General features: G+C 38.4%; 3 protein-coding genes across 5 annotated transcripts in view; 2 read left to right on the forward strand and 1 right to left on the reverse strand.

The window, feature by feature from the left end:
• The window catches only part of LOC129732425 (uncharacterized), a 269,530-nt gene that overhangs the window by 101,212 nt on the left and 141,961 nt on the right, over window positions 1–26,357 (reverse strand). The window lies entirely within an intron of this gene.
• LOC129728235 (uncharacterized) lies at window positions 12,808–14,172 on the forward strand. The gene is made up of 2 exons (XM_055686653.1): window positions 12,808–14,052; window positions 14,125–14,172. The coding sequence occupies exons 1-2, from the start codon at window positions 12,808–12,810 to the stop codon at window positions 14,170–14,172; spliced, it is 1,293 nt and encodes a 430-aa protein (XP_055542628.1).
• On the forward strand, window positions 19,090–23,799 carry LOC129732431 (mucin-5B-like). Its single transcript, XM_055693320.1, has 2 exons — window positions 19,090–20,415; window positions 23,417–23,799. Exons 1-2 carry the CDS (start codon window positions 19,165–19,167, stop codon window positions 23,609–23,611), a joined length of 1,446 nt encoding a protein of 481 aa, XP_055549295.1. The 5' UTR covers window positions 19,090–19,164; the 3' UTR covers window positions 23,612–23,799.

Genomic DNA, 26,357 nt, shown 5'->3' on the forward strand with positions numbered 1-26,357 from the left:
ACAATCTTGACCCCTACCCTAGCAAAAAATTAGATAGTCAAAAGTTGCCATTTATTGAGTTTTAAGATGTCAACGGTTTCTATCATTCTAAATTGAGATGAACGATGAAATTTGGTGTTATGAAACTTATACATTATAGTACTTTCATCGCAATGAATATTTATAATGTCGATAAAGTAGAAAAGAATAATTTGCGTTGTTGTCAGACTATCTTTTTGACCTGGACTTTTGACTTGTTGAATACTTAAAATGTGCCCTAGAGATGGCTTGAACCAAGTTGTATGCGAAAAACAGCCATCTTTTTGGACGATTTGTTTTCGAATCCTACGAACCGAATTTTCTAGACTTTCACAATTCAGAAAATCAGAGTAGTAAAGTTTGTTGATTTTGTTGTTGAATGTTGAAGTTGATTTTGAGAATATTGCCTAAAGCGGACATTACACGAAGCAAATATTTGCTATTTTTAATACGAATTTTATTGGTGCAAATTCCGTACCAAAAATAGCAAATATTTGCTTCGTCTAATACCTGCTTAAAAAGAATTCGATGGGCCGCACAGTAGAGATGGTCGGGTTTCGGGTTTTCAAACCCGAGACCCGAACCCGACCCGTACCCGTCGGGTTCGGGTCGGGTTCGGGTTTGTAAATTTTTGAAAGTGTCGGGTTCGGGTCGGGTTCGGGTTTGAAAATGTTTGAAGGTGTCGGGTACGGGTTGGGTTCGGGTTTGGTGGGAAAAAAAATTTCGGGTTCGGGTCGGGTTCGGGTTTTAAAAAAGGTCGGGTTTAGGTCTGAAAACCCGAAACCCGACTATATCAAATAAGCATTAGCAAAAACTGCAAAAACACTAAACAGCAACTGCAAAAACACTAACATTTCAATACCATTCGAGGCCCAAAGCTTCAGGGCAGCCTCAAATTGGTACAAAAAATCTGCCCCTCAAAAAAAATCTCGGGTTCGGGTTTCACAGTTTTGGGTTCGGGTCGGGTTCGGGTTTCACAAAAATAAAATTTTCGGGTTCGGGTCGGGTTCGGGTTTGATCGAAAAAAAAAGTTTCGGGTTCGGGTTTCAACCGAAAAAAAATTCGGGTACGGGTCGGGTACGGGTTTGAAAAATGCCCAACCCGACCATCTCTACCGCACAGTGGTTCGAAAGGCGAAAAACCTGACGGTCACGTTTTCTTTTTTTGAGCATTAAAATACCGTTTAAATGCTATAGTGTATTCGACCAAGTTTTTGTAGATCTAAAGAGGCATCTTTTGATGTAAATAATTTTTATTAATTCGCCTGAAAGTAAGATAAAAATTTTATTTTTCTAATTACCTGTCAAATCAAATTGAAACCTTCGACAAAATTGTAGACAATCTCATTTAGAAAAACTATGCTGAAGACTATTTGGTTCTATCTGTTGTAAACCGACCACATACAGGTAGTTTTATACCCAGACATTCTTAAAATTTCTAAAAATCAAAAATACCAAATAACTTTTTTTTATGCGATTCGAGAGGCCTGCTTTGTTCTAGACCTTTTTGTCATATTTGTAAAATACTGTAAAAAATCATTCTGCCGAACATACCTTGGGCCAATTTTCAATTTTTTCGCAGGGTTTATGACACTTTTGATAAAAAAATGAACTTTTTCAAACTAAAATTTCTCGCTAAGCTGCAAAAACAACAATCTACACGCGAAACATGGAGATTAGTATTAGCTTTCCAAGATGGTTTCACTAGTTTCTCGCTGTCTCTTGGGCGTTGGTAAAAAAAATTTTTTTTGGTTTTTCGGCGTTTTTCCATGTTTTTGTCTCTCTTCTAGAAAGGTATAGCAATCACTTGCAAAACCGAAGATATAAGAGTGCTCGAAAGGGCCGAATGGCATATATCACTCGACTCAGCTCGACGAGCTGAGCATTTTCTGTATATGTGTGTGTGCGTATGTGTGTGTATGTGTGTGTGTCTGTGTATGTGTGTGTGTCTGTGTATGTGTGTGTCTGTGTATGTGTGTGTATGTGCAGATTTTTATTCTCACTCACTTTTCTCAGAGATGGCTGAATCGATTTTCATGGTATCAATTGCAAATGACAGGTCTAGTTTCCCCATAAGACGCTGTCCAATTTCATTCTAATCGGATTTTTAGTTTAGAGGTTATGTATCAAAATGTAAAAATCATGAAACATCAATATCTCAGAAACTACACAACCGTTTTGAATAACATTAATTTGACATGAACGGGCTAATTAAAAAGCACTTAACTTTTGAATTTTTTGAAGATTGAACTTGTGGTTCAAAAGTTATGGAAACGTGTTCTGGAGACTATTTAATCTCACTCATGTTTCTCAGAGATGGCTGGACCGATTTTCATAAAACCAGTGTCATATGGAAGGTCTTGTTGGCCCATAAGACTTTATTGATTTTTTTTGCAATCGGATTTATACTTGGCCTGTGTTGTTTAAAATTGTGAAATCCAGCTATGAAAAGAAATATATTTCGAAGACTACATAAACTCGCTCACTTATCTCAGAAAAGGTTGAACCGATTTCCACAAAATTAGTGTCAAATGGAAGGTCTAGCTGCCTCATAACACCCTATTGAATTTTGCTTAAATCGGACTGTAACTTCGTCTGTAATGTATCAAAATGTGAAAATCACGAAACTTCATTATCTCAGAAACTAGGGTATCGAACGTCTTCGTCAGTGGTTTTCTTCGGCAGGTTTCTCCATAAGATTGCTGCAGAAAAGCTGCCGAAGGAAACCACTGACGAAGACGTTCGATACCCTAAATAACCGATTTGAACAATACTGATATCAGATGAACGGGCTAGTTAAGGGCAGAGTTGCCAATTAAATTTTCGATTTAACTGAAAAACGGCTGAAAAAAACTGGAAAAAACTGGATTCCAAACAAATTTAAAAAGAAGCAAAAAAATGATTGTGAGAGCGCTTTTCTGTTATGGGGATTAAATCCAGTTTCAGTTTTGAATACAGCAACTAAAGAGATAACTCTTCACAAAAAAATACTCATTTTAATCAGAACTGTTTTGTTTCGGGCTTACATTTTGTTTAAATTATGGACTGTAAAATTTCCTCTAGCAGCAAAATTTAAAATTTCGCAATCAATCTATCTCAAAATTGAGAAAATAGAGCTTTTCCATTTATTTTTATCTTTAACAAAAGTATTAACGCAACATTCCCTTACATCAGTGAGGTTTAAATTTCAATTTTTTCTGACTTCGCTATCTTTTGGTATCTAATTCTTCTAACAATTTTTTAACTGCTACGCAACAGAAAATCAATAGGAGATTTTTTTAAGGTCTGGTAAAATCTTTTTGTTTGGTTTAATCTTAACTATGTCATGCAGTCTTTTTTTTTTCTTCATCTATAATTTATTTGACACGGCACAAATACAATTTAATGTTTAACGGCGCCAATTATATCTGGTAGCTTACTTTCTAAAGTATCTTAATAACTAAAAGCAAATTTTTTATCCTCGCTGCCGACTACGAGCTGAAACTAAATCTAACTTAAAGCTAGAATGTTTTGCATTAAAAGTACTGATTTGTTGTTTGATGGTTTTCCATCGCCCTAGGTAAGCAGCGTATTGAATATGTTCCGCTGCTGGGCCAAGATATTACGGACTGGCATATTGGGTTGTCTCCCTCGGGACCTGAGAGTATCGTGCGGGTCTAGTTGCTGTTTCCGGATTCGGGGTCTTAACGTGTTCTTGTCGTTTGGTTGGATGTAGGCGGAAGGGAATAGGATTAAACTGGGACGTGGATGGATTTCAGGAAAACGTATATAAGGGACATGTAGGATAGGTCACGGCTCGCCAAGACATCACGAACAGGAACAGCCGGCTGCCTACTTTCGGTCTGCAGGGAAGCTATTAATTTAGACCTGGCGTCACGGTGTACAGGGCATGACCAAACCACATGCTCTATGTCGTGATAACCCTCACCACAGGCACAGATACCACTTTCCCCGAGCCCAACACGACGGAGGAGCGCGTCAAATCTATAGTGATTGGACATAAGCCGGGACATCACGCAAATGAAATCCCGACCTACATCCAACCCCTTGAACCACGGGTTCGTCGATACTTTGGGGATTATGGAATGTAACCACCTTCCCAATTCCCCTCTGGTCCAAGCATTTTGCCAACTGATGATCGTATTCTGACGTACAAGTGCGAAAAATTCATTAAAAGCAATTGGTCTTTCATAAATATCACCGTTTGTTGCGCCCACCTTAGCCAAAGAGTCCGCTTTTTCATTGCCCGGTATCGAGCAGTGAGAAGGGACCCACGCTAAGGTAATCTGAAACGATTTTTCGGATAAAGCACTCAGATGTTCCCGTATTTCCCCCAGGAAATACGGAGAGTGCTTAACATCTTTCCTCGATCGGAGAGCCTCAATGGAACTGAGACTGTCCGTAAAGATGAAATAATGGTCCGTGGGCATTTTTTCGATAATCCCTAGGGTGTACTGAATTGCAGCCAATTCTGCGACGTAAACAGAAGCAGGATTATCAAGCTTATGGGAGACGGTTAAATTGTTATTGAAAATACCGAAGCCAGTGGACCCATCAAGAAGTGATCCGTCAGTGTAGAACATATTGTTGCAGTTGATGTTTCGATATTTATTGGAAAAAATTTTGGGGATCTGCTGCACGCGTAAATGATCCGGGATTCCACGAGTTTCTTCTATCATGGATGTATCGAAAAACACAGTAGAATCAGAAGTATTTGATAAGTCGACACGATTTGGAATATTCGAAGAAGGGTTAATATTTTGGGACATGTGATGGAAATACAATGTCATAAAACGGGTTTGAGAATTAAGTTCGATTAACCTTTCAAAATTTTCAATCACGGGACGGTTCAAGACCTCACATTTGATAAGAATACGAGAAGACAGGCTCCAGAAGCGGTTTTTCAATGGTAGTACTCCAGCTAAGACCTCTAAACTCATCGTATGGGTCGACTGCATGCAATCTAAGGCGATACGCAAACAACGATATTGTATTCGCTCCAGTTTGATCAGATGTGTGTTTGCTGCGGAGCGGAAGCAGAAACACCCGTATTCAATAACAGACAATATCGTTGTTTGGTAAAGCCTTATAAGGTCTCCTGGATGGGCTCCCCACCATTGTCCGGTTATTGTACGAAGAAAATTCACTCTTTGTTGACATTTTTTCATCAGATACCTCACGTGACAACCCCAGGTGCCTTTAGAGTCGAACCAGATACCAAGATATTTGTGTACCAAAACCTGAGAAATCGTTTTACCCATTAATTGTGTTTGAAGCTGAGCAGGTTCATGCTTCCTAGAAAAAACTACTATCTCAGTCTTCTCCGGAGAGAATTCTATACCTAGCTGTAAAGCCCAAGCAGACAAATTGTCCAAGGTATCTTGCAATGGTCCTTGCAAATCGGCAGCTTTGGCTCCTGTAACAGAGATTACACTGTCGTCTGCAAGTTGTCTTATCGTGCATGAATTTGCCAGACATTCGTCGATGTCATTTACATAAAAGTTGTAAAGAAGGGGGCTTAAACATGAGCCCTGGGGAAGACCCATGTAGCTAATGCGAAAAGTTGCCAAATCGCCGTGCGTAAAATGCATGTGCTTTTCGGACAACAAATTGTGCAAAAAATTGTTTAAAATTGGAGAAAATCCTTGTCGGTGAAGTTTGCCCGAAAGAATGTCAATAGAAACGGAATCAAAAGCCCCCTTAATGTCCAAGAACGCAGACGCCATTTGTTCTTTGCGAGCATACGCCAGCTGAATATCTGTTGAAAGCAGCGCAAGACAATCATTCGTCCCTTTGGCACGGCGGAAGCCAAATTGAGTATCCGATAGTAGGCCATTTGATTCGACCCAATGGTCCAAACGACGGAGTATCATTTTTTCCATCAATTTCCGGATACAGGATAGCATTGCAATCGGCCTATAAGAGTTGTGATCAGAAGCTGGTTTCCCTGCGGTACAATGTTTTGCTCCAGGAACTTATTGAACAAGTTCAACAAGCGCCTCTTGGCATTGCCGGGTAGATTCTTCAACAAGTTGAATTTGATTCTATCTAACCCAGGCGCGGTATTGTTACAGGACAGGAGGGCAACTGAAAATTCTGCCATCGTAAAAGGTGATTCTATCGCGTCGTGGTCCGGAGACGCATCACGAACAATATTTTGCTCAGGAACAGAGTCCGGACATACTTTCCTGGCAAAATCAAATATCCACCTACTTGAAGACTCCTCGCTTTCGTTGACCGTTACGTGATTTCGCATTCTTCGGGCTGTGTTCCAAAGAGTGCTCATCAATGTCTCCCTCGACGTCTCGTTCACGAACCGACGCCAATATCCGCGTTTCTTTGCTTTAGCCAAGCTTTTAAGCTTAGTATCAAGCTCCGAATACCGTAAATAGTCGCCAGGTATACCTCTCTTCTGGTAGGCCAAAAACGCGTCGGATCTTTGCGTGTAGACATCGGAGCACTCTTGGTCCCACCACGGAGTGGGAGGCCGTTCTTTAATCGTTACGCCGGGATATTTCTTCGTTTGGGCTTGCAACGCGGCGTCGAGAATCAAGCCCGCGAGGAGGTTGTATTCTTCAAGTGGTGGATGATGTTGAATCGAATCGACCGCTTTTGAAATCATTTGCTCGTATAACTTCCAATCAACATTCCGTGTGAGGTCATACGGAATGTCAATTGGTCGCATGCGAGTTGACCCGTTATTAATTGAAATAAGAATAGGCAAATGGTCGCTACCGTGAGGATCGAGGATTACCTTCCATGTGCAATCCAACCGTAGCGACGTCGAACATAAGGATAGATCCAAAGCGCTTGGGCGCGCTGGAGGTTTCGGGATACGTGTCATTTCGCCGTTGTTTAAAATAGTCATGTCGAAGTCATCGCAAAGGTTATAGATTAAAGAGGAGCGGTTATCATTGTAAGGGGAACCCCAAGCCACGCCATGAGAGTTGAAGTCTCCCAAAATCAAACGTGGCGAGGGAAGAAGTTCTATTAAATCAAAGAGCAGCCGTTGCCCAAGCTGTGCTCTGGGAGGAATATATATTGAGGCAATACAAAGCTCTTTACCTTGTATTGTCATTTGACATGCGACAACTTCGATGCCTGGAATCGAGGGAAGGTTAATACGATAGAAAGAATAGCACTTTTTAATCCCTAAAAGTACTCCTACATATGGGGTGTCTCGATCAAGGCGAATAATATTAAAATCATGGAAGTTGAGATCAATATTTGAAGTAAGCCAAGTTTCACAAAGGGAAAATGCATCGCATTTGTTTTTATTTCTCAAAACTTTAAACGAATCAATTTTTGGTAAAATACTTCTACAATTCCACTGTTAGACAGAGATAGAATCCTTCATATACGCAGTTGAATTAGGCATCGAAGGATACAATCGCTGCAAGGAGGGGCCATTGGGCAGTCAACTGCTTCAAAAATGATCTAACTGTTGGGAGAAATGCTGTAAGAAAAATTTTAATTGGATCAGAAAATTTCACTAATCCAGAGTTTGTTTCATCAACTGGATGTGCAAAAGGAACAACTGGGGTTTTAGATGTTCCTGGCAGTGCTGGGAACTCCTTCTGGGACTTTAAATTTGCAAGCCCAGGAGGAGTTTGCTTCGGTTTTTCCGCAGCACTGTTTGGTTTGCTTGTAACTTTCATTTCACTTTGAGAAATCTTAGGACCTTTTCTGGGAAGTTTAGGAGAGGAAATATTTTTCCTCTTTCTAGACTCCCCAGGATTGACGTAAGATGTTCCCGCTGGTGAATCGTCAGAATCGGTTTCATCAGAGGACAACAGATCATACGGGTTTGATGTAATAGGAGAAGTGGTAACGGTCTTCTTCAGCATCTCAGCGTAAGAACGCTTCGAACGCTCTTTGAGAGACCTCTTTATTTTATCCCTGCGCTGCATGTATACCGCACATGTCGAGAGCTCATGCTGACTCTCCCCACAGTGAATGCATTTTCCAGCATTTTTACTGCAGGAATCATCCGCATGATTCTCCCCACACTTGCCACAACGTGCCTTATTGCAGCAGTAGGCGGCGGTGTGGCCTAACTGCTTACAATTCAGGCAGTTCATGACGCGAGGCACATATAATCGCACAGGGAGACGAACCCGGTGGATCGAGACGTGGCTTGGTGGCGCTGACCCGGCGAACGTTACTCGAAACGAGTCTGACGGGGTGTATACTGTTTTGCCACCGATGATCGATGCTGACCGCAATTGCTTGCAGTCGAGCACCTTTACATCGTGATAGGTTTTGTTTTTAAAGCACCCTTTGGCACTTTGCAGTATACACTCGACGGACAGACTCGAATCGGTTATGACACCCACCGTCGATCACCACGTCTCGTGCGGGTATGTAAACGCGATACTCGCGTGTGAAGAGCTCAGAGCAAGCTATATCGTTGGCCTCTTTCAGGTTACTGACCACGACACGGAGCTTGTTAGGCCGGACCTTGGAAATTTCGGTCACGCCCTTGTACTCCTTCGTCAGGTCTTCAGAAATCTGCAAGAGGTTCAACTGTTTCGATTTCGGTCCCGCCTTTGGCCGAAAATAGACAGTATAGCTGCCCTGGGCTCCGTCTGGGTAAAGCTTGGGGCGAGGGGGGACTGAAGAATGAACAGGGGAGGGGGTAACAGAAGGGTCAGGGTCAGGGGGGTTCGGGGATGGTGGCGCGGGAGGCGAGGGATCTACATCCATCCCGCTAAGTCTAGCGCACTAGCGCCGACAAGAGCACGTACCTTTTTACTTCTCCCTTCCAATAAGGTTGGTTGTCCGATCGTTCGAAGTTGCAGCCGTTACAGCCAGCAGCACCAATACAGCAGCACCAAACAGCCACCAGCAGCGAGCCAGGTGTGAGATCACTCCACACAGCGATACAACTCACTGTCAACTGATGGCTTCTTCTTTTTCCTCTTTTGTGTCTCGTCCACTGCTGTAGCACAATTCAGCCAGCAGCCAAATGGGCTTACGCACCAGCTGGTAGTCACGATGCGAAACAGTTGCACAAAGGCGCGACCTTGAACCCGGATTTTTTTCACTCGACCAGGCAAACAATGCCAACACTTGTTCACACGTCTTTTGTTTTATATTCTATCGGAGCGATCACCGATCACACGTCCGATACTGATGCGTGTTCGGCACAGAATGAATGCAGTCTTTTATTTGACCGTGTTTCGTGCGAGAAGATAGAATACTGAAAATGCTGTTAAGAATTGTCATAACAATTTATCAATCTACAAAATTTACGTTTCAAAAATATTTTCGAAAACCAATCGGAGCTTGAGTGAATAAAAAACTGGATAAAACTGGCAAATATCTGAGAAAACTGGAAGATTTTGGGAATAAACTGTTTGACTGGATCACTCGAAAAAAAAAACTGGAGGAATTCAGTTTAAACTGAAACATTGGCAACCCTGATGCAGAGTATAGTCTCCAGCAGTGATAACTCCTTCAAAACGACAGTAGAGAAAGACCTGAACTTTTTCGAAGGCTGACGTAATTTTAAACAAAAATTTCGTACTGAAAATCACTGCTGATCGCCGCTGGTAGCATTGTATATGCCAACACGACATAAGATTCATTGTTGGTACAACAACGAATCTGGTAGAATGAGCTAACATAAAAAAGGGTGGAACCCAACCAACGCAAACTGAAAGCGAGCTTGTGATTGGTTTCAAATTAAAAAAAATTGAGTTGCAAGTACCTGTTTTGATCTGTAAAAATTCTAACGGTATCTGTCGGTAACATTGGGGGAGCGGTGTTCATCGTCCATCGGAAGCGTTGTAAAGGGTGATTTTTTAAGAATTTGGTTTTTCTTTAAAAAAAACGCATAAAAATTACAAAACTGTATGAAATCTTTATTTGATCCGATAAATGGGTTTATGCCATTAACTTTTTAAATATAATTTCATTCAAATGTTGACCAAATGTTGACCATGTTGTTGGCTTATCCGCATAGACGAGAGACTTAACGTAGCCCCACAAAAAATTAACTAGCAGTGTTAAATCGCATGATCTAGGCGGCCAATTCACCGGTTCATTTCGTGAGATGAATTGCTCACCAAACGTATTGATTCGCGCGATGTGTGGCACGTTGCTCCGTCTTGCTGAAACCACATGTCAACAAGACCCAGCTCTTCCATTTCCGGCAGAAAAAAAATTAGAAATCATCGCGCGATAGCGAGTGCCATTGACCGTAACGTTGCGATTTTGATCATCTTCGAAGAAGTACGGACCAATGATACCTCCAGCGTGTAAACCGCACCAAACCGTGCATTTTTCTGGGTGCATTGGCGTTTCTTGTATTGCCTCTGGTTGCTCTTCGATCCAAATGCGGCAATTTTGCTTATTAACATACCCATTTAACCAGAAATGAGCTTCGTAAAAAATGGTCGTAATGCGCGAATAACATTTTTCACAGAGGACGAATTTTGGTAATAAAATTCGATTATTTGTAAGCGTTGTTCAGGCGTAAGTCTGTTTATGGTGAAATGGCAAACCAAACTGAGTACATTAGACTTTGACAGCTGTCAGAATTCCCGCGTGAATTGTCAAATCTGAATACACGAAAAACCAAATAGCAAAAAAATCACCCTTTGGTATTTTCTCGTCAGCACAGAACTGCAATGAGTGTTCCGCTGCAGTAAAATAGGTCTTAAGATCAGTCCTCTGCTCCGAAAGGAAGTGATTGGTTGCTCGGTATAATTTAGACAATCCATGTTATTCACCAATTTTCCAATAGTGTATCTCAATCAATTGGTTGGTTTTGTTACAAAAACTCAAATGTAAAAAAAAATCTGATCGGTTGATGCCGAAACCTCAATCATCTGATAAGAAATGACTGATATTTTGAGGTCCCTGTCGAACCTTGACTACTTTCTCCCTGGTTGAATTATATGATTTTCAAATTAGGGCACCCTACTTCCAGAACGGCGTTAGTCCAATGTCAAAAATAATTGTTTCTTACTCTACTTCTTTTATTTTTGTTGTTGACGCTCTGTTAACCCCGTTAACCCTGATCGCAGACATTTTTTATAAATGACAATTGAATTGAAAATAATCCAAACCTGTGTGCATAATTAAAGCACTGATTTAGCAATTTTTCAGAATTTGTTATTGATTGGACGCCCTACACGCCACCGCCAAGAAATAAATGTTTTCTATGTCGTCGCCACCACCAATGATACGATCGATACACAGGTCTATTCGAAATCCATAACTGCTTTTTTTGTTTTTGTCTGCAGCTCTTTCTGGACTTAGCTTTACACGTTCGGAATGTTAACAATAAAGAAAACAAAAACAAAAGAAAAAAATGTTGTATTCTGTGATGATTGTGAAAAGGTGTGGGCTTACTAAATAGGTTATCATCAAAACTCATTAACGTTAAAACGTTAATTCTCCGTTGATTCAAGCGCTGAGATCTATAGATGATTCCACTGTAGACGCATTTCGCGTGAACTCTACTGAAATACTGGTATCACCCTCTCAGAATTGAATGAAATTTTGTGAGTGCGTAGGCCTTACTAAACCGCAACAAAACATAATTCAAGACAAAAAACTTTAGCTCTTTGCCAGATTAAGATTTTTTTGTTATAAAGCTATATATCTGAAATAGAGAGCACTATTTAGAGAAATAGAGGCACTTTCAAGAAGAGACAGTTTTTTAAGCAAAAACTTTTTTATGTACAACAATTTCAATGTATAAAAAATGTGAATGAAAGTTTTTGTTTTGGAAAAACTGTTTTTGTTTAAAAGTGGCCACCTAGATTTGTTCAGAATAGTTTCAAACAACTAAGTTGTCTAAAAAGTTATTTCGAAAAAAACCTAAAATGGTTTATATTTCAAAATTACCTTTTTTTAAATATTTTTTTCAGTATTGGATCTCGAATTCATTTTTTTTTTCAATATTCTAAAATGAAGGTTCATACAATCTGTCCATCTATTGGCGAATTTTCTCCGTTTCTTCTTCATTATCTGGATAACTTTTTACCAGATATTTTTTTTTAAATCCAAAGCAAAGCACGCTTAGTTGCTTGTTTTAGTAAGATCTACGCATCCACAAACTTTTATCGAATTCCAAGAGGGCGCTGCCAGCTTCTCAGTCGAATTGGCGCGAAATGTGTCAAATGTAAACAGTTAGTTCAATGGCAGAAATGAAATTTTCGCTAGTCAGTAGAAAGTATATATTTGAAACAAACTAGGTCTCGAAGTCGAAATGGATCGCAGAAAATGTAAATAAAAACTCCTGGTTCCGGCTCAAATCAGTAACTACCTCAAAACGGAGTGAATAGAAACACTTTCCAACTTATATATTGATGCATTAAAAAACGTGTGAAGTTAGAAACGATAAAAATCAATTAAATCATGTGTCTTAACATCTTCTATAATTCCTGCTTACAATAATTTTGAATCATTCAACTAACTTGACTAAAAATGGTATGTTTCTATTCACCCCGCTATGGGCCGAATAAAAACAGCATCTTGTAAACTAAGTTTTTCAATTACAATTACGAAAAAACAAAACAGGTTCGTGACAACCATGTTTAAACAAAATGATGTGTGAACAAAAATTGTAATAGATATTCACCCTATTGTTTCTATTCGCACCGTTTTACGGTATATAATTAATCTCTAATTTGGGAAAAAGATGTCATTCTATGTGGGAATTTTGGCAGAGATGGTATTCTGTTTAAATATAAAAGAAAGTTCACACTCATTTGAAAACAGTTCGACTTTTGCAACCAATTCAATTTAATCTGTAGAAAACGATAGGAGCGGTGCTATGAATAAGTGTCTTCTTCTAGTATCTGTCCTTGCGACCGTCAGTATAGTTAATTGTAGTTTAGGTGTCTCATATTCGATACCGACTATATCCCAAGTGAGTTCGGCCATTGGAAATGGTATCAAATCGTTGTCGACAGCGATCGCGAACATAAAGATAGATCCAACTGCGGATGCAACTGGAGCGGTAACTGCTATGCAGTTGATAGGAACCGATTTGACAACCCCACTTACCACACTGTTTACCGCGATTCAAACTGCGGTATCTGCTACTTGTTGTGATCCAAGTACTGTGATTAACACTGTGCTAACAGCCATAACGAATGCAGGAACAGCTATCAACACCGCAACAACAGATGCTAGTGCTTTGCAAAATGTGGTCAAGACTACCAGCTTCACAACTCTATCTAGTGCCTTGCAGACTATGTCAGATGCAATTCAGGATATGAGTACTGCTTTTACTAACCTGCAAACCCTGATGGTACAAGTTGCCGCTGCAAGTCCTCCGTATACAACATCGACCGTAACAAAAATTATTACCTCGACAGTTGCGGCTACAGTTGCTGCACCAATAAATACTCTAGTCAGTGGAATAGCATCAACAAGTGCTATAATCACTTCCATCAGTGCTGATGTAAGAAACACAGTATCTATTACTACCAAAACAAATACAGCAATCAACGCAGGAGTATCTGCATTGACGCAACCATATATATCCTTTACTAATAATGTAAACGCTGCAACAACATCGATTACCAATAGCGCGGCTAATTCTATTGCCAGCATCAGGGCTTCGTACAACTCTATTCTAGCTAAGTCAGCTAACTACAATAACGGAGTTATGGACCCTCTGACCACTTTTTTATCTGGTTTTACAACTCTTAGTACGAATATACTTTCTGCAATTTCAACAGCGGCATCGAACGCTTTAAATACTATACAAACCACTTTACTAGCACAGGAAGCGATCATCACCCCGGCAGTTGTTACGGCGGCTGCTACCATCACTTCGACCTTCTTAACAAGTACAAGTAAATTTGCCTCGACGTGTTTGTCTAAGTACTCTGCACAGCTACAGGGATCTAGCGTTTCGATGCAACGCTTTGCATCCTGCGTGTCTTCCGAAAGCAGTTCAACTTTGACGGCCACGGTGTCACAGGAGTTCAACGCTATATCTGCCGCCATGAGTGCACCAGCCTTAAAACTGAACCTTTGCTCGATCACGAACGGGCAATGTAGCTCGACGGTAAGTTTTTGTGGTTTGTTTGATACCCGAAGTAAGTTAATTTTAAAAATTTGGGTGACTTCAATGCCATAGCCACGAACCTGTATTCTGTTTGATAAACTTAAAGAAAATAAGTCATAAGTCATACTTGGCGAAAAATCAGCAAAATATTCATACATACATCAGTTGAGAAAATCAATTTATCGCAGACTAGAAAATTTCGACGCAACTTCACTAGCCCAGGTCAATCACGGAGGTGCAACTACGATATGTACGGTCGTCAATGCTCATGCTATCGCAGACTAGAAAATTTTGACGGTTTTTCTATCGAAATTCTTGAAATTACTGAATAGATTTGCAAAACATCGCACCAAATTTCTCTCTACTTAAAGTCCTAGCAAGTGCCCAGTTGAGGTGTGATATTTATTGTGTTACATGCTTGAGTCGTCAAATACATTCCGTAATTGCTCCTCCGTGACGGATCTGAGCTAATGAAGTTGCACAAAGAACCACGTGACTACTTGGGATTAGTTTACCATCTTCAATGTACAAGAATTTAGTAGCTTTGCTTTGTATAAATCCATAACAACGCCGGCCACGTCCTCGCGATCGTTAAGGTGAGGAAGGAGGTGTAACAGTCTTTGTTGTCGGAGACCGAGTTTACCTCTGCATCTCCACGACTGCAATGGTAGGAAAGTTAGCTCATTACGAAGACGAACGATGACCAGGGTTGCCAATGTTCCAGTTTAAACTGGATTCCTCCAGTTTTTTTCAAGTGATCCAGTCAAACAGTTTATTCCCAAAATCTTCCAGTTTTTTTCAGATATTTACCAGTTTTATCTAGTTTTTTATTCACTCAAGCTCCGATTGGTTTTCGAAAATATTTTTGAAACGTAAATTTTGTAGATTGATAAATTATTATGACAATTCTTAACAGCATTTTCAATATTCTATCTTCTCGCACGAAACACGGTCAAATAAAAGACTGCATGACATAGTTAGGATTAAACCAAACAAAAAGATTTTACCAGATCATAAAAAAATCTTCTATTTATTTTCTGTTGCATAGCAGTTAAAAAATTGTTAGAAGTATTAGATACCAAAAGATAGCGAAGTCAGAAATAATTGAAATTTAAACTTCACTGATGTATTGCGTTAATACTTTTGTTAAAGATAAAGGTAACTGGAAAAGCTTTATTTTCTAAATTTTGAGATAGATTGATTGCGAAATTTTAATTTTTGCTGTTAGAGGCAATTTTACAGTCCATAATTTTAACAAAATGTAAGCCCGAAACAAAACAGTTCTGATTAAAATGAGTATTTTTTTGTGAAGAGTTATTTCTTCAGTTGCTGTATTCAAAACTGAAACTGGATTTAATTCCCATAACAGAAAAGCGCTCTCAAAATCATTTTTTTGCTTTCTTTCAAATTTATTTGGAATCCAGTTTTCTCCAGTCTTTTTTTTTTCAGCCGTTTTCCAGTTAAATCGAAAATTTTATTGGCAACTCTGACGAAGCACGGCGGAAACAAATGCACTTCAGCAGACGCGATTCTTTGAGAAGCATGCATTGCGTAGTCATTAGAATAATCACGCTATTCATCGACCGAAGGAACTCCGATTTGCAATGCTTACCCTTAGATGAACAAAATTTACCCGAGCCGAACACGCGTTTACGCCGAAGCATAACGCCCGATTGCTCTATTCCCTCCAATTGACACAGACTTACAGGCACACGGCGTTTCACGGCTATTCTCTCTTACATATCGACGCAAGAATTGCCTATTAAATAGACAAATTGGCGAAGTTCCATACATTCAAAGCCTGAAGAATTCAAATTGATTATCTTGCCTGGAGCCAGATCGCGGACAACCGTAATAGTTGACGGAATTGGAAAATGTTACGCGTTAAGTTAGCTCCTTAGTCGAACGTCCGTAATGGATCTAGTCTTTTTGCAATCATTATCTAATTTCACGATTTATTGTTCGCACCTGCCTAGTTTGTTTCTTTTTTCCTAATACCGATTCAATATATGGCAGAATGTTGAAAATTTTTGATTCGCTATGATGTCCCCACTAACGCTAACACTATAATCGCACCTACCTGAATTTTTAAGCCAGAAGAATCTCGCTACAAAAAAAAAACACATAATAATTATAGCACGCAGCTTTTCAGACAAGATTACTCTAATTGGAACGCAGTCATATTGGTTTACGCCGTCGTAGTATTTACGCCAGACATTAGAACAAAACAAATCAATAATCCATGGGAAAATGTATACCTAGCTTTCGCTCCTCAAATGTTATTTTCCCTGAGAACAATTTTTTCCTTCCGGCACTACAGTATTTTCTCTAAAACCGAAACGATAAGTTTATGTTAATCTGATTACACACATTTTTCGTTCATACGAAAAGCTTATTAGACTGTCAAAACTCTCGCGCTCACGCACACCGCACGTAGTTGAACTGTCACCAAGGAAACAGGAAAGGTAAAAAACACAGTTAAGCGAATTGAAAAAGCAACTTTCAAAACCGATTTTTGTTATTGAACTATTTGGTTTCGATCGAATTTCACGCTTTTCACACGCGGCATTCTGCACTGAGTGAATCTATATATAGTTACATATAGTTATCAGTAAATCTACATATAGTTATAAAATTTTTAACAGCAATACCACTGGAAACTACTAACAAACATTAACGATGTAAAAACACATGGTAATCGTTTGTTCTGAATTTTCTACCTTCTCAGTTACATAGGTACGTAATCGCAAATGCGTCTGAACACCCATTTCTTTGTTCAAAAACATTAAATGATAGTTGTTCATGAATACTTTCCATTCCGATATGAAGGCTTGTGAATTTACGAGGTCAATATTATCATCACAATATGTCTAAAATATGTCTAAAACACATTTACATATTGATGTGGCTTAAAAGGAAAGTTAAATTTTAACTTTTGTTTATGAAACCTTGCACTGTGCGGTATTCTTCTGGCCTTTATTGTAAAAGAAAAACGACATCAAATGCCAGTTGGTTTACATCGTTCCTGCCAACTTTGATTAGTTGTCTATAAATGGCCAAACGTGTCATCAGATAATTAATGTAAATTCTCAACAAATACTGTTTAACTTATTTCATAATCAAACTAGCAACTCGCGTTTTATTTCAACATTTTAAAACTATTAATAATTTCGGCATTACAGATTTCATTTACACTTGCAGATTTTTGCCGCCTTCACGGATTTAGCAAGCAGCGCCTCAGATATGTTCAACGTAGTTTCGTCAATTGCCAGTGTATTTGACGCAACGATGACACTTCGAGTCGATACCTGCCTTGCGGCAGTCTCCGGTGACATCCAGGATGTAGTAGCGAAAGTTCAAACTAGCTTTACCAACTGCCTTACCACTGGAAGTTAAATAGACGATTCCCGGATCTCGGAGAAGAAATGCGGCGACATTGTTTATTGACCTGGTTCATCACGGCTGGCAAAAAAACTGCCAAGCTCAATAACACTCGCTAAACCAGAGCTCTGGTTTACCAGGTTAGAGGATAGATTCGCCGCATAATTCTATGTTTCCATTCTTTCTTCAATAAATTCACTGTTGAGAACTGTTGAGAAAAAATACGGAATTTTGGAGAGATAGAGCAAAAACAAACATTCTAACTAACTTTAACGTTCACAAATTTCTAACCAGTTTGTGAATGTTAAAAAACGTTATCTATGTTCATGAAAAGGGAAAACGAAAAGCTCTTCACAAAAAATGCAAAAACTTCCACCTGAAAGAATAGCACCTAGAAGCATTCCAATATCCGATTATTAACTCACACATTTCGACATTTGTTTCAAATATTTTCCTTATGTTTCTTTATATCATCTATTTGTTTCATTCCGTGTGATATTTTTGACAGTTTGAAACTTTTCCATATAGAGTGCAATAATGAACTAAATTGGCTTATATTACGATTCCAAAACTGGTTTAGGTGGACTCTGGAAATACCGGTCTGTCGCATTCGGAGCGAGTTTATCGTGAAGACACAAATGTGTCATTGCTCAGCTTGTCGAAATCCAATTTTTCGTTTATTTTTAATATCACCCAAAAATTATTAGTGCTGCAGAAAAGTGTACATTGGTAGAGAAATAAATGAACTTTCAATTTTCTAAACGTCAACGTTGTATATAGGTAGGTATATAAGCAGTATTCATCTTTGTGTAAAACTTTCATCAATCACACCACGCATACAATTTGTACATTCTTTTCACGTCGCCGATTTGCAGATTTATGTAAAAATATAAACAGCAATTTAACCTTTTTCAAAACAACCAAACGGTACTGGTTGAAAAGTCATAACCGCTTTCTTCGTTTTTTTTTTTCAACAGCTCGTTCTGGTCCTAGCTGTACATGTTTGGAATGTTTACATCAAGGGAAAGATGAAAGACATACATAGAAAAAAGTTGTTTTCTGTGATGACTGTGTAGAGAGATGTAGGCTTACTATATAGGTTGTTATCATAGCTTAAAGATTTTCGTCGAACGGTGGATAGCGTAAATTCTTCGATGGTTCAAGCGCTGAGATTGATAGATGACCCATATGTTGTAAATAAAATAGGTCCACACAGTACCAAAAAATGAAATTTACAACTAATACAAAAGAAAGCACATAACGCTAGAAACATTAGTGGAAAACATATACAATTTTACATCGTTAATAATGCACAATACAGAATCGTTTCAAACCATGTAAATTTATACGTTAAGTGATATAAACTTAAAGCTCTGAATAGAAAAATGCATGCAAATTAACAATATAAATGAATACATTGCATGCGAATTGAATGCCACACGGAATATAACATGGTCTCCAATGCTCCATTTATGTGCTTTTAAACAGATGTATTTTTTTACTGTGCAGAAATCGAAATGGATCTCAAAAATATATGTAAATGAACTCGTTACTACGGCTCAAGAAGGGAAGCACATAATCGAGCTCGACCTTATGTAAATAGCTGTCATTCTATCTGGGAGTTTCGACAGAGATGCTTTCTCTATAAAAGAAAGTTCACGCTCGCTGTTGCTTAGTTTGACTTCCGCTACCAATTCAGTAGAATCTGTGGATAACGATAGCGGCAGTGCCATGAAAAAGTTTCTTCTGCTAGTATGTGTCCTCGCGACCGTTGGCATAGTTAATTGTAGTTTAGGCGTATCATATACGATTCCAACTTTATCCCAAGTGAACTCAGCCCTCGGAACTGGTGCCAAACCGTTGACGACAGCGATCGCGAACATAAAGATAGATCCAGCTGCGGATTCAAGTGGAGCAGTAACTGCCATGCAGGCAATAGGAACCGATTTGAATGTCCCCCTTAACACCCTGTTTACCGCAATTCAAACTGCGTTATCTGCAACTTGTTGTGATCCAAGTACTGTGATTGGCACTGTGCTAACAGCTTTAACGAATGCAGGAACAGCTATCACTTCTGCAACAACAGATGCAACTGCTTTGCAAAATGTGGTCAAGACTACCACCTACACGACACTAACCAGTGCCTTGTCTACTATGACACAAGGAGTCACAGACATGACTACTGCCTTTACTAACCTACAAACCTTGATGGGGCAAGTTACGAGTGCAAGTCCTCCGTATACATCGTCGACCATATCACAAATTGTTTCCGCGTCAGTTGTGGCAACAATCACCGCACCAGTGCAAACTCTAGTCAGTGGAATAGCATCAACAAGTGCTATAATCACTTCCATCAGTGCCGATGTAAGAAACACAGTATCTATTATTGCCAAAACAAATACAGCAATCAACGCAGGAACAGCCGCATTGGTACAACCTTACGCAGCATTTACGAAAGCTGTGAACGCAGCAACATCATCGGTTAGCACTAGCGCGTCCAATTCTATTGCCAGCATTAGGGCATCGTACAATTCCATTCTGACTAAGTCAGCTAACTACAATGGTGGAAATATGGGCCCTCTGAATACCTTTTTATCTGGCTTCACGGCTCTTTACATGAATACATTTATGGCACTATCAACGGCGACTTCAAATGCTTTAACAGCTATTCAAACTGCTCTAACCACACAGGAAACGGCCGTCACAACGGCAATAACAGGTGAGGTTACCACCATGACTACAGCCGCCAGGACAAGCACAAGTAACTTTGCCTCAACGTGTTTGTCTAAGTACTCTGCCATGCTGCAGGGATCTACCGTTTCGATGCAACGCTTTTCAGCCTGCGTCACACCGGAAACCAGTATCGCCTCGACGATGGTGTCTACCGCGTCACAGGAGCTCAGCGGTATGACTGCCGCTATGAGTGCATCAGCCGTCAAACTGAACCTCTGCACAGTCACGAACGGGCAATGCAGCTCAGCGGTAAGTTTATGTGGTTTGCTTGATATCTAAAGGTAGTAAATTTGAAGAATGTACGATCTAACCGCAATGGTTTCTGCATACGAGTGACTTCAAAGCCGTAGTTATGTACCAGCGCTCAGTTTAGAAAAATTGTAGACTCACCACTCGAATGATCATGGCTCAACTGGGTTAATTGTTGGCTATAGATAAGTTGTATCATTACTAAAGTTTTCAACAACTGATCTTCCTCGGTGAAACTTAAAATTATCAATAGTGTAAATCGCATTGTTGAAAACCAAAAACCAGATATTTTGAAAACAATGTTGGAATTTTTTTTCTACTATTTCAAAAACAACTAAAAAAATCACTATATGTTCGGTTTATTCACATACTTCCGGGTTATATTTATACTATTTCAATTTTTTTACTTTTCTTTTTTTTCAATTAATTTAATTGGGTTCCTTTGCGTGATTATTGATAAGGGTTATGTGGTTCTTTTTTTTTGTTTATTTGTTTATTTATTTTTTTGAAATGCTGAAGAACTCTGGAAATTTAATTTTTGCTTGACATTTGCTGCCCATAATCGCATATCAGTCCCACCTTAATTGATTAAAGACACAAAACAGTTCTTTTTACACCAACAAGTTAGAAAAAAATATGCTGTCAAATTGTCCCGTCTTAAAAATAATCGCGTATTGGGCCCACTGAATACTTTCCCAGATTCATTGTTGATTTTTACGTTTCACGTTAACGTTTTAAATTCCACGCAAAAGTAAATTTTAAGTAAACACTGAAATTGCATCCATCGTCAGAAAAACTTCCAATCGAGTCATAGCGTAAATCACTATTTCGTGTCACAAATGTTCTATGTACTGATTCTGATAAATCCGGAAAGTCAACTTTTTTAAATCAATACCTCACCCTCTTTTTTAAAAGAAATTTTCATTTTCACTGAAGTAAAACTTTTTGATTAAATCCATAATTAAAATAAACGGGAGTAACTCGAAATGACTAACAACATATGATAGAAAGATATTTAGACAGATGAAGATTACAGAAAAATGCAACTACTTCTACATAAAACGGTTGCGACCGGAAAGAACTACTGCTACTCAATGGCCTAAATAATCGTATATCAGTCTCTACCTTATATATTTTTTTTTAATTTGAAAATTAATAGAGAACTTTCACAACTTTATTCTATTTTTATATATTATATCGAAACAATTTGAATAACCCATACTCAACAGATGGAATAGCTGCAATAGGATAAATGCTAGGGCGTCCCAAAAAAATCGATGTTGAAAAAGTCAAGGTGCTCAACCCTAAATTGAATGATAATGTGATTCATAGTATTTTTGCAGAACATTTCGACTTTCCAAAAAAAATGTTTTCAGATTGCCCAAACGTGATTCATGAAAAAATGACTTTTTTAAGCTACAAAATCACTCTTTTGCACTTTTTGCAATTCTGTTCGATTTCCACATTTCTCTATATATTTTTTTCTTATTTGTAGGGCTATTTTTAAGTATTTCTCATGGTTTAGTTTAGCATCGCATTCAGTTAGTTGACTCACAGAGCCCATTGAATATCGCGAAAAAAATCCCATAATTTCTAGGAAAAACCCTCCAAAACACATACAAAAAAAAATCAGTCAGAAACTGAAATATTTACTGCAAAGCGGAATTAATGGAGAAAATCGTTTTTATTATTGATTATTGGTTATGAGTTATTGGCATTTTTATACGTGATAGAAAACTAAGCGTTTTTACAAATATGCTACAATGTTCAGGAAACAAATGCATTTTTGGATGGTTGAAAACTTAGCAGAAGGTTTACAAATTCGAAAAATCTAAGCAAAAAGTTAGAACGAAGAATGTGATTTTAGTGTATCCTCATAGAAAACTTTATTTCGCTCGTTTCGTCTTTGAAATTTTTTTGGTTTTTTTTGTTTTAAGAAAACCTAAAACTTCTATCTCAACTTGATTAAAAGGTAAATTTTCTATCGCTCTCATTGATGGATTGATCACATTGTACATTAATTGCAATTTTGTATATCTTAAAACTTCACGGAACACAACATCAGGGCTTTAATCAACATTTGAATCACTATTCAATTATTCGCACAAAAAGGCAAAATTAAACAATATGCTATATAAATATTGAGCTTTATTGACATTTCCGTAAAAAATGATTAGTTTTCCATCACATGTCAAAATGCCGATATCTTAGCCCCCCGATAGAATATCAAGGATCTTGGTAATTTAAATTCTTGTCATGAATCCCGCTTTGCAGTTGGAATTTCAGTTCCTGACTTAATTTTTTTATGTGTTTTGGAGGGTTTAATCTAAAAAGAATGAAAGAAAAAACACTTTTTTATATTTAGTGGACCCTGTGAGTCAAATAACTGAATGCGATGCTGTAGTAACTTATGTAAAATATCCAAAAATAACCCTACAGAAGTAAAAAATATATGAAGAAATGTGAGATTCGAACAGAATCGCAAAAAGTACAAAAGAGTGGTTTTGTAGCCTAAAAAATCATTTTTTCATAAATCACGTTTGGGCAACCTGAAAACATTGTTTCAGAAAGTCGAAATGATCTACTAAAACACTATGAATAACATAAGCTTTTAATTTAGGGTTGACTTTTCCACCATCGATTTTTTTGGGACAGCCTAATAAATATCTCTAAGCGCTGTTTTCTCAACTCAACGAAAATGGACTGATATGCGATTATAGGCAGTATATATAGTTGAACAATTTTGAAAACTAATTCTTAAACTAAACTACAAATGGTAAGTTGAATTCAAAACTGGCACCACTCAAGATCAAAAGTTTCGAGAAAAAACGTATTTGAAAACCAAAAAAAAACATCGTTTCCGTAAATTCCAGCGATCCAAACAAATGCTTCACAAATTCTGATTGATTGAGTACATTTCAACACTAGTACCTCGCATTTTATTGCAATAATTCGAAACTATTCAGAATCCCGGTATAACACATTTTACTTACCCTTGCAGATATTCACCGGTTTCTCAGATATGGCGACCAATGCGGCAAGCATGTTCAGCGCAGTCTCGGCAATTGTCAGTGCTTATGAAACTTCGCTGACAACTCGAGTCACTACCTGCTTCACGAGTGTTGCCGGCGACATCCAGGATATAGTAACAAATATTCAAACTAGCTTTACCACCTGCCTTACCACGGGTAGTTAAAAAGTGGACCCATCCAAATTGCTCACTAAGCAGGGTTATCTAGGTTGACAGAAAAATGTTTATTTTAGATCCCCGTTTACAGGTAGTTTGGCTTAAGCTTAGAATGATACTCAATCGATCATAGTTGGTTGAAAAATACATTCGCTGATAAACGCTACGCTGTGTCAATAAATTCACTGAATGTTGAATATGAGTCTTTTTTTTCGTTGAGATTGAGAAAACATTCATTCAAACTGATTGCTATGCGCAGTTGATTGAAAGTGTAAAAATAAAAGAGGGATAAGCCGAGCACAACTAGGACTGGAAAAATGGCTTTCAGTAACAAATAAATGCAACAAATGAATGGTGTAACAAAATGTTAAACAAAACAGTAGGGGGCCTTCCACAAAATCGTTAAAAATCTGTCCACGTGGTATGTGGATGGCCCCTAGACAGAAAGTCTCTCCGAAAATAAATCCGAAAACATTTCCCCCAGAAGCATCCCCGAAAAAAATAACATCGAAAAAACCTTAAAAGCTGCTGTAATTGTACATAGTTTAACCATAATTTAACTATATTTTTCATTTAAAAAACAACAATTTTACATTTCATGTCATTGTCCAGAACAATACAAAACATTGTGTTTGTCACTTTTATCATTAAAAAGCAGGGTTATTATATATCTTAACAGCAATCTTTTAGGGATTTTTCCCATACATTCACTGACATCACTGACAGTGTTTTCAATGATACAATTACAGTCGGTGGTAGATTCAACAAAAAAAAAAACGTTGTTAAAACATGGTAATGACAAAACCCGTGTGCAAGCTTACAGTGATAATGCCATGTTTTTTATGATTACAATAAAAAAATGTTCATTCACTGTCCTCACCGCTGGCAGTAAGATCTTACTAGGTTCTTATCAAAAAATCTTACGATGTATTACAAGGGAGGGAGGGGAGGTTGGAAAAGTGGAAACATATGCTTACGTAATTATTGAACGGCCCCTAAGACGAAAAAGTGTAAGGAACAAGAGACTGCTCGGCACCAGTGATGGCATGAACTCGTGCAAAGTTGAACTGAGTAACACTTTTCCAGACTTAAATCCAACTCGAATCCGCTTCCTCTCGATAGTTTGAGTTTTTTTGCATCGCACACTCTGATCGATTGAGTTCAAATGCGTGCAATGCATGCAGTGCACGATGTATCCAACGATGCAGGCGATGATGTGACGAGATGAGTTTTGTTTTTAGATCGAATTTATGCTTTCAAAGGACGATGCAACAAACTGTTGCAGCAGACGCGGCGTGAATTTCATCGCAATTCGATTTTTATGCAATTGTTATTATGCAGGATTCAAACTCAAATCTAACTCAAGTGTAATGCACTGTTAGTAGGGTTTACGTGCAAACCGAAAATAAATGTGCAAGCAAGATTTAAAACTCACCTGGATACGAGTGCAAAATCACACTGCCTACTCTGCTCGGCACTTTACCGAAAACCTTTGTGCACAGAAAAGCAAACTCGGTAATAGAGTGGCTGTGTACTAAGGGGTGTGGTTATCGCACACAGAATGTTATATACAACCATACATAAGTATAAGATGAATGGCAAAGTAGAAACATTCGTGTATGGGGAACAAAACGGCAATGTTATATTCGAAAAACATTTCTTGTCGGCTATCTATTTTGCCAATACCACCACTGTCATAGAGGAACGCTCTCGAATGTCATCAAAAAACTGTCATCGCTTGGTACATTTTTCCCCTGGCTGCCATACAAATAAAACGCAAGTATATGTATAACCCGAGAACTAACCAAGCGAATGTAGTCAAATTTGGCATGCGCGAAAAATGATTCTATGATGAAATTGCCAATTTTTCCTTTTAAAACAATCAATTCAAAATTGATCAGGGTGATGCACAAACGCTAAAAATCGACTCCAAATCGACTCAGAGGCCAGAAATTGACTCCACACACTAGAGTTCGGAAAAAGTGGCAGAGCTGTGTGAAGGCGAATAATAAGAGCATTCAGAGTACAATATTTCCACCTTTTTCATTCTATTGTATCCCTCAAACAGCATGCTTTGACAAAAAAAATTAATACCGTGCCGATAGCGGTGTGAATCTCTCGTTTGTTCAAATATCAACTAGGGTAGGGAACATGTTTTGAGCAGCTTTAGGGGTCGCCTGTGTATTGAGACGAAATACTTGAAATCTGTAAGGTGAAATACAAACATAAGTATATAAATTTGTTCTCTATCTTTTTTTCTGTCAGCATTTGTTTTCAGATTCTTTAACCGATTCAGCAAACTTTGACAATATCAATTAAAGTTTCATATCGAGGCACATTATTCCGATCACCCCGAACCTTTTAAGCAGTTTGCATGTTTTGCAGGGGAAAAATTGCATCGAAACAAGGCCTAGTTATACACGTGTTTTCCAGTATCTGTTGCTTAACAAAATTTTCTGAAAAAGGGATTTTTGTTCGGGTTCCCAGCAAGTCCCAGCAAAAATTCACCCACCATTGGAAAGGTTATGTGTTTCTGAATATTGTAATTGCGATCAATGTGAAGTTGGAACGTTCAGATATGCTGATTTTTTTTCTACTGAATGAGTGCATTTATCATGCCTTTTTCATACATCCATTGTAAAAATTTTATTGTTTTTTTTTTTATATTGTGTAATAACTTGCCGAGCTTTCTTCAGAAATACCTTATTCGGGTTGATGAGGCACTCTAACATTCGATTGATAAAAGGTTTCTGTT

Source organism: Wyeomyia smithii, chromosome 3, assembly GCF_029784165.1.
Source record: "Wyeomyia smithii strain HCP4-BCI-WySm-NY-G18 chromosome 3, ASM2978416v1, whole genome shotgun sequence".
Lineage (NCBI taxonomy): Eukaryota > Metazoa > Arthropoda > Insecta > Diptera > Culicidae > Wyeomyia > Wyeomyia smithii.

Bases quoted from the DNA above. Each gene is read 5' to 3' on its own strand.
- LOC129728235 (XM_055686653.1), top strand. From the start codon at position 12,808: ATGAATAAGTGTCTTCTTCTAGTATCTGTCCTTGCGACCGTCAGTATA. The intron at 14,053-14,124 runs GTAAGTTTTTGT...TCAATGCCATAG, and splicing joins ACGGGCAATGTAGCTCGACG to CCACGAACCTGTATTCTGTT.
- LOC129732431 (XM_055693320.1), top strand. From the start codon at position 19,165: ATGAAAAAGTTTCTTCTGCTAGTATGTGTCCTCGCGACCGTTGGCATA. The intron at 20,416-23,416 runs GTAAGTTTATGT...TTACCCTTGCAG, and splicing joins ACGGGCAATGCAGCTCAGCG to ATATTCACCGGTTTCTCAGA.